A 12,217-nucleotide genomic window follows, 5' to 3' on the forward strand; every position below is an offset into this window, starting at 1 on the left:
CAAATTGGGTGTGAATGATCAAATTGCCATCAACTTCAATCTTAAAATAGAAATGACAACAATTGATTGAGACACCTTAATATGAAAAAGGACAACAAATAATCGGGATAGAGAAAGTAATAAATAATAAGTATGATATTTGACACATCTTAAGCTTAAGCTTTAGACGGAGTATCGTTTTAAATGAGAATTTGCTAATGAAGATATCTTAAATCCTTTAAGAACTGTTACCCTGAATTGGGCATGACCAAATAGATACGTCACATAGGATGGTGTAGACTAATAGAGAGAATCTTGCAACAATAAGGTAAGAAATGATATTCAATTTAGTTGAGAAAAGGGAGCCTTTGGTTGTTGATGCCTAGTCAAACGCTTATATAAAAGTAATGATGGAAGAGTTTTACTTATTTTATTGATTTTCAAACTCTAATACAGTTGTTAATTGTCGTGTTATTCTCTTTAACACCAACACAACTCTTTCACTTCCCCCTCCCCCGTATTTATACTCACGGCCAAAAGCACAATTGAGTTTGACTTTGCACTTTTGCAGTATATATTCATATTCTCTAAATAAAATTGGCGGCAATGGGAAAGGTGAGAGATATACTGAAGAAGAAAAGGTTGGTCGCCATTGTTTTAGGACAATTTTTGTCTGTTGTTATCACTTCTACTGGTTTCACTTCTTCTGAACTCGCTCGCAAAGGTCCTTTCTTTCCTTTTTTTTTATTAATTATTATTACTTCTTAATTATCGTATTTTTCGTGTCAATCATTTATTTACCTTTCATTAAAATAACTTTCTCAAGTCGACACTCGGGGTATATCAATAAATTATTGCATGTATTGTCATGAATTGATAATAATTATTGAATGAATTGTTTCTAAATTTTTTTTATTGCTGTCATTCCTGTTGCCTTTGCCATCTAGTACCATGCAATCAACTTAGTTTTGTGTGAACTTGTGTATGAAATTACTGTGTTTCAAAAAGGGTTATTATTTTTTGGGCAAAGTAATGCACCCCTGACAAAAAGTGCAATTAACCTCTGCCATTCTTTTGTTAATTTGTGATTTGGTTGGCCAAGGCCCAAGGAGGTTTGTATTTTGACGAGGTTTCTAATAAAAAAAAAATATGGTTTCAAGTTTAGTGTGGAAACTCATTTTATGTTCCCAACTATGCTTTACTTCTGATTCCGTTGGTTATATGCAATTCACAAATTATAGAATAAGACTCACCATCATTCTATTGGTTAAATACTTATTTACTAGTACTATCAATAAATGAGTGTCTTACACGATAGTTACTATCAAAAATTATGTTTTGCCACATTTTATTATTTTCGTGATTCTTAGTTAAGGCGTTTTAGAAATCTCTTATAGGAGACGGACAACTATCTTAACATTTTTGTACAGCCCCTCCTCCCTGGCCTCGCATCGCTAAAGTTTTATCATCTTAAATTCAGCTGCTTCTGAGTTCTGGCATTCTTATTTTAGGTGGAAGTTTTCTGTAGTTTCATGAGGTTGGTAGTTAATTGTAGTTCCGTGTTTTAGTGGAAGTGATTTTGGTTTTTGTAACGGAATCTCATTTTTGATCTTTTTTCGGGCTTCTATTATTCTTTGGCCTGTAAAGGTATAGCTTTTTACTACATTTGGTATGAATTAACGCTGGAAAATTTTATAGAAGTATCTCTCTTTAGTCTCTAATGATAAGAGTTTTGTTCATTCAGGAATAAATGCACCAACATCCCAATCCTTTCTAAATTATGTGCTGCTGGCTATTGTGTATGGATTAGTAATGCTTTTGAAGAAAAAGCAGTTAAAGGTAAGAGCTTTATCGATCTCACTATTTATGTCAATGCTCTTTCATTTAGCCGGTAAATTGGTATTGTATATGTTTGTACCTCACTTTCGTTTCATGCTGGACATGTTTGTTTTTAGATTTCGCCTTCGTGTGCATGCAATTGTCATGTTGATTTTTTAGTCTGTTGCCACACACAACTTGTTTATGAATTTTTCAAATCGAAATATTTGCATTGGAGTTTTCTACCAAGTACGCAAACCTTATTGAAGTTATTGGTGGTCAACTTATTGATAAAAGTATGACAGCGAGAGGTTTCTGTTTTAAAATTCACAATATACAGTCTTTTGGTATGATCTTGTAAGAAAATTCATCTTTAATTGCATTTATTGCAGTTGACATTTTCCGTACTGTGAATTATTGGGAAGTACATTTTGTTATTAATAAATTATATGTGTTGCAATCCATGGTCGACTTTGTAATCTGCTTGATATCGTCATTTCATATCTCATAGGCTCATTAGCATCTGAATTCTAAAATATTTGACTTGATAACTGTCCCCATCAAAATACTCCTGACCTATTCTTGATTGCAAATTGCATAGGATGTTGTTTGAACCTAGCCTTTGTTGAGCAAATAATAATAATCTATCACAGATTGGTTACGTACTCTTGACTTTTGAAACAGTCTGTACTTGTGCCAACGGAATTCTCAAAGTAAAATGGATGAATCTTGAAGGTAGGCTGAAAAGGAACCTCAGACTCTCAGAGTATAACTTGGGATCCTCTAGAGTAAATATAAATTAAAAGTCAGATTTACCCTACGCCTTAAATGGGTACCTTTTTAACTTGCTGCTAGAGTTCATCAGATACATATTCGTTATTAGTATGACACCCTCTATAACTTTTAGGAGGAGATTCTAAAGCGAATTGAGTAAAAATAGTTGGTTCAATAAACATACAACTATAAATGCTGCTTTTACTTTCATTTAACTCTGAAATACTGAACCACAACCCGCTCTCTCCTTTGTTGGTAATGTCCAAACCTTTGTCGATATGCAGTATTTATGTTAGTTTCATTTCCTTATATGAAATGTGTGGTGGACAGATGATATAGGTTTTGCACCAATGTTGTAATGGGCGCAGTTGATGTTGATAATGTAATTTAATGTCTTAAAGCCTGAGATAATGTAATCAATATGTGTACTCTATCTCTGGGAAGGTTTTATCTATATTTTAAATTACATCATGCAGGCAAAATGGTATTTTTATGTGATTCTTGGACTGATAGATGTGGAAGCAAATTTCTTAGGTATGTTTTTCTCCCCTGAAACTTTTGACTTTTGGTATTTGCCAAGTATATTTCCCTTTCGAAGGAACTGCACAATGTCTCTGATAACCTCTGACTCATATCTGCAGTGGTTAAGGCATATCAGTACACATCTCTGACAAGTGTTATGCTTCTGGATTGTTGGGCAATACCATGTGTGATCATCCTCACCTGGATTTTCCTGAAAACTAAGTATGGATGGAGAAAGCTTGTGGGTGTAGCTGTTTGTGTTCTTGGTCTTGTCTTAGTTGTTTTCTCAGATGTCTATGCTCAAGATCGTAAAGGTAACACGGTTGAGTGTTGAATTCTGACATTGATTATTGTTTATTATCTTCATTGTGTCCAATATAATTTCTTGTAAAATTTTGCATGCCTCTATTTTGATATCATAAATGATATGAATGTCCAATGCATATTTTTACCTACGATGTTCGCCGCATAGTGGAGTCATCCGAATTGAATTGTGTTCTATATTGATCTGGAAAACCTTCGCCATAATTTACCAGCGTCTCAATTTTAATGATAGAAGTCCACAAAATCTTGATGTCAGACCCCATCCAATTAACCATGTAATTAATGCGGAATATCAAATATTTATGAGAATTTGTGCTGGTCTCAGGATATTACATTCTTATAGGAGACTTGCGACAGTTAACATAATTAGTCCCTGTTAGTGGATAAGTTTCTGATGCTGAAATGGGTGTAGAGTATGTTTGAGTGTGAGTCATTAACTGCTGATGTGATGTTGTTTAGTTCTAACGGGCAATATAGAATTTGAAAACTCTGTATACTAGTTGTTTGTACGGATTACTAGGTTGTTCAGAATACACTCTTCAACACTTGTAAGAATCTGTCCAGACTTCATGACATGACATGTATTGATATCTTGGTTTCTAGAAAACCTAGAGTCTTGCATATTGATGATGGTTCTTACAAATTTGGCCTTAATAAGTTATATGTCTAACCATGTTGTACAACTTTTGCATTTCCTTTCTTTTGTTGTCTCCAGTCTTGTGGTTGAGTCGTTCCTTTGTTTTACCTATGTGAGTTCCAATGGTTTTTTATTTACCTTCTGGTGGTCTTTATTTGAGTATATCTTAAGTATTATACTGCTGTAACTGTGTTTTCTTTTTTAGCTGAGACTGTGGTGTGCTTCAGCTGCAGTAAACAATGATGATACTGTTATAATTGTTCAACTTAGATAAATTCTCGAGCGTTGTTTCGGGACAGTTCTCACTGTATCCTTTTGTTATCACTAGAGCGTGGGAGCAATCCATTGAAAGGAGACTTGTTTGTGATAGCTGGTGCTACCCTTTATGGAGTATCCAACGTCAGCGAGGTGAGCATTATTTTTAATGCTTGTCATTCTTCATATTTGCAAAATGCCTTTGACAAATCTTCTTGCTGTTATTTAATTACAGAGTTCAATTATTACTTGAGTAAATGATATTTATGTTTTTCACCTACTTATGTTGTTTTAATCTGGGCTCTTTTCCTTGGTTGGCCACTTGAATTTTCCATAAAGCTTGGCATATTGTTTGGTGTTTGATGTCATGTTCTTGCTGTTATTATTTGCCTGCAGGGCATATCTATCACCAAATAAAGCACTACTATCTCAAAACTTCTCCAGTCTTTTTCTTTAGGGTGTGTTTGGATTGAGAGATTTGGAGGGAAAGGGAGGGGAGGGGGAAGGAGGGAAGGGAAAGGAATGGAAGGGGAGGGGAGGGAGGGAGAATGGAGGATGTGATTTTCCCTCCAAATCTTGCCTATGTTGGTGGGGAAATAATTTGCCTTGTAGGGGGGAAATGGAGGGATCCATTTTCCCTCCCCTCCAAATCCCTCTACCTTCATTTTGCTAACCAAACAATGGATTTCACACGCTTCCAATTCCCTCCCCTCCCTTTCCCTCCAAATCTCTGAATCCAAACACACCCATACACTTCCTTACTTCCCCAACATATTCTAGCCTGATTTTTGTTTTCTCATCAGCAAGCTATGCTGTCCTTTATTCTCCTGTGGTTATGACAGACTCGTCGTATGTGAGATGCTATCTTAACTTAGAGTAAGACTGCAGTGCAGATCTCAATTGGCTAGTTACCTAAGACAGAATCTATTTTGACGTTTCATTATCTATGTACATATTTTCAACTTCCTATAACTAAGAACAATATGCAAGTTTAAGTGAATGAACTTTCTAACATTGCAGTCTTATGATTAATTTTATTTTCAGTGAAGCCAAAGATTGACTATTCTTTGATTATGTTTTACTCCATATAGATTATAATGGCTCCCTGACGTGACCACACATCTTTTTAAAGTAAAGTAATAGTCAGTTGATGTAATTTTATTGCGAGTCAAGTGGAATGTTGGAAACAGCCTCTTTAGTTCATACTTTCATTGACACAGAGGCTAAGCTGCGTACATTAGACCCCTCTTCAATTGCTTTAGCCAGGAGCCTTTGATGGTGTACACAAATAGATTCATGTAACCTTTATGGGTTTAATTTTCTTTTTTTACACCGTTGAAATTTCTTTTGAGGGTTATTTGTAAAGTATCGGACACGTGTCCTTTTGTAGTGTTGGTCACGCTCACGCCTTGTGGCCGACACGTGACATGGTTGCTAAGTGAAGTGCCGAAGTAACATAGATTCATTTTCATTGCTTTTCTGCAGGAATATCTCGTGAAAAAGGCTGATACAGTAGAACTCATGGCCATGTTGGGGGTGTTTGGTGCCATCATAAGTGCTATTCAAATGTATCCTTGTTTTTGACTTGCACATTCTTAATAGTACTTTCATCTGATGATCATTGTTATTTTAGACTCCTACTACTCTTACCTTTTCCTCTTCCACCCCCTTTTTCACTTTAAGATTTCTTTTATTGACCAATGCATGGCGGCTCAATTTTCACTGATTTAATGGGCATGTCAGCCAGAGTTGCATATATTTATACAGTACGTTGAATCTGAATGTTGAAGTTAGTTCTTGACGTATTCTTAGAAGCATATTGGAGCGCACTGAGCTCAAATCAATCCACTGGTCAGCTGGAGCAGTAAGTCTTTATAACTTTAACCTTGTTGTACTTTCATGCTGCTCAACAATCTTATGCTTAGTTGTTGGATAGACTACTATTCTGAGCTTCTGTTTGGTGCTAGTTTTGAAGCCTTTTCCTGGGTTGGACTTGATATGCTACTAATTTAGTACGGATCAGAAGCTATTTTTTGGTTTATAGTGGAGTCAAAGACTTGTTATTCTTTGGTGGTGGATTTCAATGGAGTAACTCAAAATGATGACGCTCTTCTTTTTGTTGTGTGAAGTAGCAATCATTTGATGTCCACGATACAATTTTCATTTTTGTGCATCTGAAAAGAGTGTCTCCATGCTTCTAATATAGGAGTAACGCTGCATACATCCGACTTTCGCTTACCTCGCAATTTCCAAGATCCCTTGAGGCACTAGGGTAATTTTGTTTCCGTCATTAATTTTTTTAGTTTTGTATCACGGAGTAAAAAAATATGGGTCCTTCAGCTGGATGCACTTTTTTTTATTGTGAGGTAGGAGGTCATTTGATGTTACTCTCAATGTTATTATCATTATATGCGTCATTTGGAAACAACCTATGTCTGTTGTTTACCTAATGGTACCATGCAGTCCCCTAAATTTCCGCCATTTGGCACTGGGGTATTGTTGTTGTGCTTGTTGTCGTCACTGTACTCTGAGATATGTTGGTACTTGGTAATTAATTCAGGTGGATGGATTGATTCAAAAGATTTAACTGACCTTAAAAAGGTGTAACTGGCCAAATGCACATTTTATTCTTATAATCTTTTGTATGCTGATCCTTGATGTTTAACCTCTTTGGTTTCAGGCACTTCCTTTTGTCGGCTTTGCAGTTGCCATGTTTCTTTTCTACTCATTGGTGCCTGTCTTGCTGAAGGTATTTCTTGAATTAGAAGAGACTCCCTTGTGTTTGAAGGCATTATCTAATTATCTTGGGGTCATTTATTTATTTATTTATTTGTATCCTTATTTTAAGCTACTATAGAGTTCCTAAAAAGTTGAGACTAATCTATCTAACTTGAGGAAAGTCTGACGTCTTTGTTTCCACAGATAAGTGGATCGACGATGCTCAATCTCTCTCTATTGACCTCAGATATGTGGTCGGTTGTGATTCGTATCTTTGCCTATCATGAGAAAGTACATTCCTTTACCTTTTGTATCCTAGTTTTATGCCAATTAACATTTGTTAACTGTAAGATTTGTACTGTTTAAACTAAATTCTGAAACTTGTGCTACTGCAGGTTGACTGGTTGTATTATGTAGCTTTTGTCGGGGTTGCAGTTGGGCTTGTAATATATTCTTGGTATGTCTCTTCAAGTTCAACACCTATAAGTCTATAACTTTTATCAGTTTTTATATATCTAGTTGATAAGCTTTAAGTTTAACTGACTAATGAGATAGTCATACACAAAATCAAGGCTGATTAGTAAGCTCAATTCATTTGTTTGGCGCTGTGTTACTCTGGCACACCGCTAGTTGAATGACATATGACATGTAATGTCCGGAAAATACCATGTACTAGGGCATTGTCCGGAAATTCGACATGCACTTTGGCATTAACAATAAGATTTCTTGGACACAAATGGTCTACTGATACACGCTTAGCAACTTTTCTTTCTATCAGAAAATATGATTATGGTTTTATCATCGACAGAAAAGTTGCTCTTTTGATAGTGTTAGACCATAACCTCAAAAGGACTTTATCAGAAGTACCTGTCGTGTTTTAATCAATCGGTATAGCTGCAATAACGCCTTTTATTTTTACTCTAGGGGTGACAAAGTAGAAGAGAAAGCCCGCGGTGGTGACGTTGCTAAAACAGAAGAAGAAGGGAGTAGACGACATGATGAAGAACTTGATGTTAGAAGTTCAAATCTAGACGTTGCCACCGGCAGTTTCAGAAGAGGTCCAAGTTTTGATGTTGAACACAAGGATGAAGTCCGTCCGAGCGTTTCCTGATCAGCCCTTCTACTGGGACATGATTCTCTTGCATCATTGAGTTTACCTGACTACATATATAGAATATTAACACGCATCTCATTGCTGATGAGCAGATCATGTCCGAAATTTTGATGTTCAGGAATGATGGTATTTTTATATGTGCAGTCATCATATGATTCATATCTGTATTTTTTCTCTATGATATCAAAGCTGGCCCTTTGGGTCTTTGATGCTATGTTTGTATTGTGTTGGTTACTAGCTATTTTTGAAAGTTCCAACTTTCTGGATAACATTAAAGTGCTTTGTTTGGTAAAAACGGCGTATCACCATTTTTAAAGATATTCAGGGTTTAGCATGTTTGACCAATCAATATGCTAATTTTAGCGTTTGGTAAACACATTGAAACAGCATATTTGTGGTCAATATGTTGTTTTACAATATGCTGCTTATCCCAGCATATTGTAAAATAGGAAATTTTTCTCCATTTTACAAAGAAAACTAAAAATCTACTAATCGTAATCTGCCAATTACCAAAACACTCAAATTAATTCTGCTAATTATAATATGCTAGTCAAACCTGATAAAATCTGCTATTTATAATCTGCTTTTACAATTTGCTTATGCTGAAATTAATCCGCTGTTTACCAAACCGGGCCTAAAACCGTTTTTAAGTTATGTGAATACAAGGTTTGGTGTTCCGATTGTAGTTCGGTCATTTATTTAATAATCTCCTATTTACTAAATGAATAGGTGATTCTACGTTTTTTTCCCGCCTAAATTATATTAACTTCTAATTGGGCTTTTAATTTTGCATACTACTAAACACATTTGGGCCAATTCCGTAAGCTTCAAAAATATAACGTAAAAATATAACGTAATACATTAACAAGGATTTCCTCAATTATTGCTATAATTAAATTATCTCATTAATTCATAATATATTAACAAGGATTTTCTCAATCATTACCAAAATTAACTTGAATAATAAACATGTAAAGCTGAAAGATTTAGTTGATTGGTTACGGCATCAATCATTCCCCTTATACTAAGGGGTTGTTTGGTTACCCAACATAAAACACATGAATTGCAATTCATGTGATTTGTAAAATTAGTGGGTTGTTTGTTTGCCCAAAATCACATGAATTGAAGTTCCATAGGAACTCTAATTCCTCCATGATGGGGGAAGTTGCTTACCTAGGTCCTCCTAGGTAAGTGGGAATTCCTATGGAATTCACTTCCTACATTCCAACCAAACACTTTTTTTCCATTTCACATGAATTGCAAAATCATGTGAATTGTAACTCCCTTGGAACTTTAATTCCTCTAGCGAACCAAACGACCCCTAAAAGAATAAGTCTATCCAAACGTTTTCCCTCCAAATCTACTAATACTTAAAAAGGAAACAAATGAATATATATATATATATATATATATATATATATATATATATATATATATATATATAGGAATGAGATCATGTGAGGATACACTATCTTTTTTGAGGATTGAGGATTTCGTTACAATATCGTAGTTTCTTTAATACAATATCACAAAAAGTTATTCAATAAAATATCACAAAAAAAACTCATGCAAAAAAAAAAAAATTAAAAATTTTTTTTTTCTTGAATTTTTTTTTTTTTGGCAAAGGTCAAATTTTTCGTGATATTGTATTGAATAACCTGTGATATTGTATTCACTAATCCTCAATCCTCAAATATTTAGGAGTTCTCACCGGATCCCGACTATATATATATATATATATATATATATATATATATATATATATATATATATATATGGGTGTTACAAAATTCTCTATTTTAATAAGGAAACAAATAAAAATTAAATTATTCTATGTGATATACTTAAAGGGGTAACACTAATTTTGTAATTAAAAAAAAACTAAATAATATTTGAGACCATGGCACTCTTAACTTATTTTAAATAAGTATGAAGCAAAAATTGAAATATAAAGAAACATAAAAAAAATTCCTAAAGTATTTTATTCAAATAATTATTTCCCTTAAATCCTAAGAGTTTAATTAAAGTAAAAATCAATCGATAATCCCCCTATATACTAAGAGAATAAAACTTTTCTAAAGTTTTCCCTCCAAAATGTTTAAGCTTAGAAATGGAAAGAAATTAGATTTTCATTTATTAAACTAATTTCTCATTTAGAATAAATAATCTTCTCATCATTAAACATAAAAATATAAGCTTTTAACAAAAAAAAAAATTGGTATAAAACTATATTATTCCTATTATTAACTTCGTGACGAAAAAAAATTTATTAAAATAACTTGAGTTAGTTAAAATATTTTTATAAAAAACACATTTCATAGAGTTACTCAATTCTCTTGATTAATTTTACGATTAATTTTTTTTACAAAAATTATGAGATATAAATTTAAAATTTATAAGTATTACAGTAAAAATTAAAAGTTCTATATGTACCGCGCATTTGCGCGGGATCTACACTAGTTTGAGATTAATTGACAAACATTTTGGTGGATCAACATTTACAATATGCTTCTCAAATTTTGCGTTGTTTGTTATACGATTAAATTATCAAAAACTATTCATACCTTTTACAAGTTTTGGAATTTTCTACTTTATAAAAGAAAAGGTTCAAAACTTAATCACTCCATCTTTTACAAGGCTATTTTTTATTATCAAAAATTGCTTTTCAAAAAAAAAAAAAACGACTCAAAATTTGCTACTTTTGACATTTTTGGCAGAAGTAAAAATGAATAATTTATCAAATTTTCGAAATTTCCTCTCAAATTCATATCATTTTCTAATCCTATCCTCCTTTCTTCTTTATTCCTTACCGTAATTGCTTGTGAAGTTTTCTATAAATGGTGGTTATTCAATTGATTTTCTTAAACTTAAATTAAGCATGCTCATTCTCTATCTTCTCCGCATCTAAAAATGTCACACTTATCATGATTTTCTCAAAAACTATTTTCACTAGTTTTGTTGATATAGACAAAAGTAAATTTTAGTTTGGCGATTCAAGTGCGGGAAAAGTGCAACAGGGAGAGAGAAACAATGGTTGGGATGGTATGCGTTAATGATAGGTGTTTCTAGTGGCGATCACTAGATGATAGAGGCTTGAATGGTGTTGGTTACCATAGTGACAATGGAGTAGCAAGAGTCGACGAAGTTTGTTTGTTTGTTTTTTGTCGGTTATTGATGCGTGCTTCATTTATATGTTTTATCTTACCATTTTGCACGCATTTCTATGCCATTTTGAGTAGCGTAAGCTACTATTCTCCCTTGTTTCAGTTACTTTAGATCGTATTGTAACACCCCCGCACACCAAGATGCCTTACCAAGGACCATCCCGGTGTATGAAAGCGTTACCATCTCGGTTACCTGAAGTAGTAGATCAAATAAACAATAGAAGAACATTTATGTTATAATACTTTAAGCCTGTACAACTCAAAACAACGTAATGAGATACAAAGTGATAACTATGACAACTACTAAGTTCATGCGTCGGGAGATCTACTCCGGTAGCATGGTGACTCGATTCCCCTCCAAGCCCATCAGCAAACAGACCAACTTTACCTGCTAAACCAACTGCTCACCATTCCCGAATGGATCACCACAGTTTTGAAAACACAACACGGGGTCAGTTACTGAATAACCAAAACAAGACAAGTACAAAAGATAATCAATGATCATCATCCTCCTCCGGTTTCCCGATCTCACACAGTAACCGACTACACACCGAAGTGTGTAGCCCTGCCAGATTACCCATCGCAACAGGTACTCCTTGCCGCCAGTGGGGGACCGCAGCCAATCCCCACCTAAGCCCCGCTCATCAACGAGCGATATCCCTGTCCCTTAATGTGCACATCCCCTCCCGTGCCGGGTTCCACGGAGGGCGAGCTAGGTTGTGAAGCCACTCCCGCAACTGACTCCACCACAATCATCACAACACCACACCACACCACACCAACACCAACACCAACACGAACACTCCCATAAAGACCAGCAGACAATCAATCGTACACAATACAATACAATCTCAAATCAATTAAACAGGAACTGAGTAGGGAAACCCTACCTTATCGCCAAACCATGAAAAT

General features: G+C 34.5%; 1 protein-coding gene across 2 annotated transcripts; it reads left to right on the forward strand.

Moving 5' to 3' along the window:
• Positions 1–222: 222 nt before the first annotated feature.
• Positions 223–8,412, forward strand: LOC141586769 (uncharacterized). 2 transcript variants are annotated; one of them, XM_074408095.1, is made up of 12 exons: positions 223–307; positions 551–703; positions 1,724–1,818; positions 3,048–3,105; positions 3,213–3,407; positions 4,383–4,462; positions 5,795–5,877; positions 6,122–6,173; positions 6,990–7,058; positions 7,232–7,318; positions 7,423–7,484; positions 7,952–8,412. In XM_074408095.1, the coding sequence occupies exons 2-12, from the start codon at positions 586–588 to the stop codon at positions 8,136–8,138; spliced, it is 1,086 nt and encodes a 361-aa protein (XP_074264196.1). In that variant the 5' UTR covers positions 223–307; positions 551–585; the 3' UTR covers positions 8,139–8,412. The 2 variants fall into 2 exon arrangements, with proteins under 2 accessions (XP_074264196.1, XP_074264197.1); XM_074408096.1 differs by lacking the exon at positions 223–307 and adding an exon at positions 368–383.
• Positions 8,413–12,217: the final 3,805 nt, after the last annotated feature.

The sequence above is a fragment of the Silene latifolia genome, chromosome 6 (assembly GCF_048544455.1).
Source record: "Silene latifolia isolate original U9 population chromosome 6, ASM4854445v1, whole genome shotgun sequence".
Classification (NCBI taxonomy): domain Eukaryota; kingdom Viridiplantae; phylum Streptophyta; class Magnoliopsida; order Caryophyllales; family Caryophyllaceae; genus Silene; species Silene latifolia.

What these genes read in the sequence shown, in the direction of transcription:
- LOC141586769 (XM_074408095.1), top strand. Translation starts at nt 586, where the DNA reads ATGGGAAAGGTGAGAGATATACTGAAGAAGAAAAGGTTGGTCGCCATT. An exon ending in TGGTGCCTGTCTTGCTGAAG is followed by an intron (nt 7,059 to 7,231) that starts GTATTTCTTGAA and finishes TTGTTTCCACAG; the next exon opens with ATAAGTGGATCGACGATGCT. An exon ending in GGGCTTGTAATATATTCTTG is followed by an intron (nt 7,485 to 7,951) that starts GTATGTCTCTTC and finishes TTTTTACTCTAG; the next exon opens with GGGTGACAAAGTAGAAGAGA.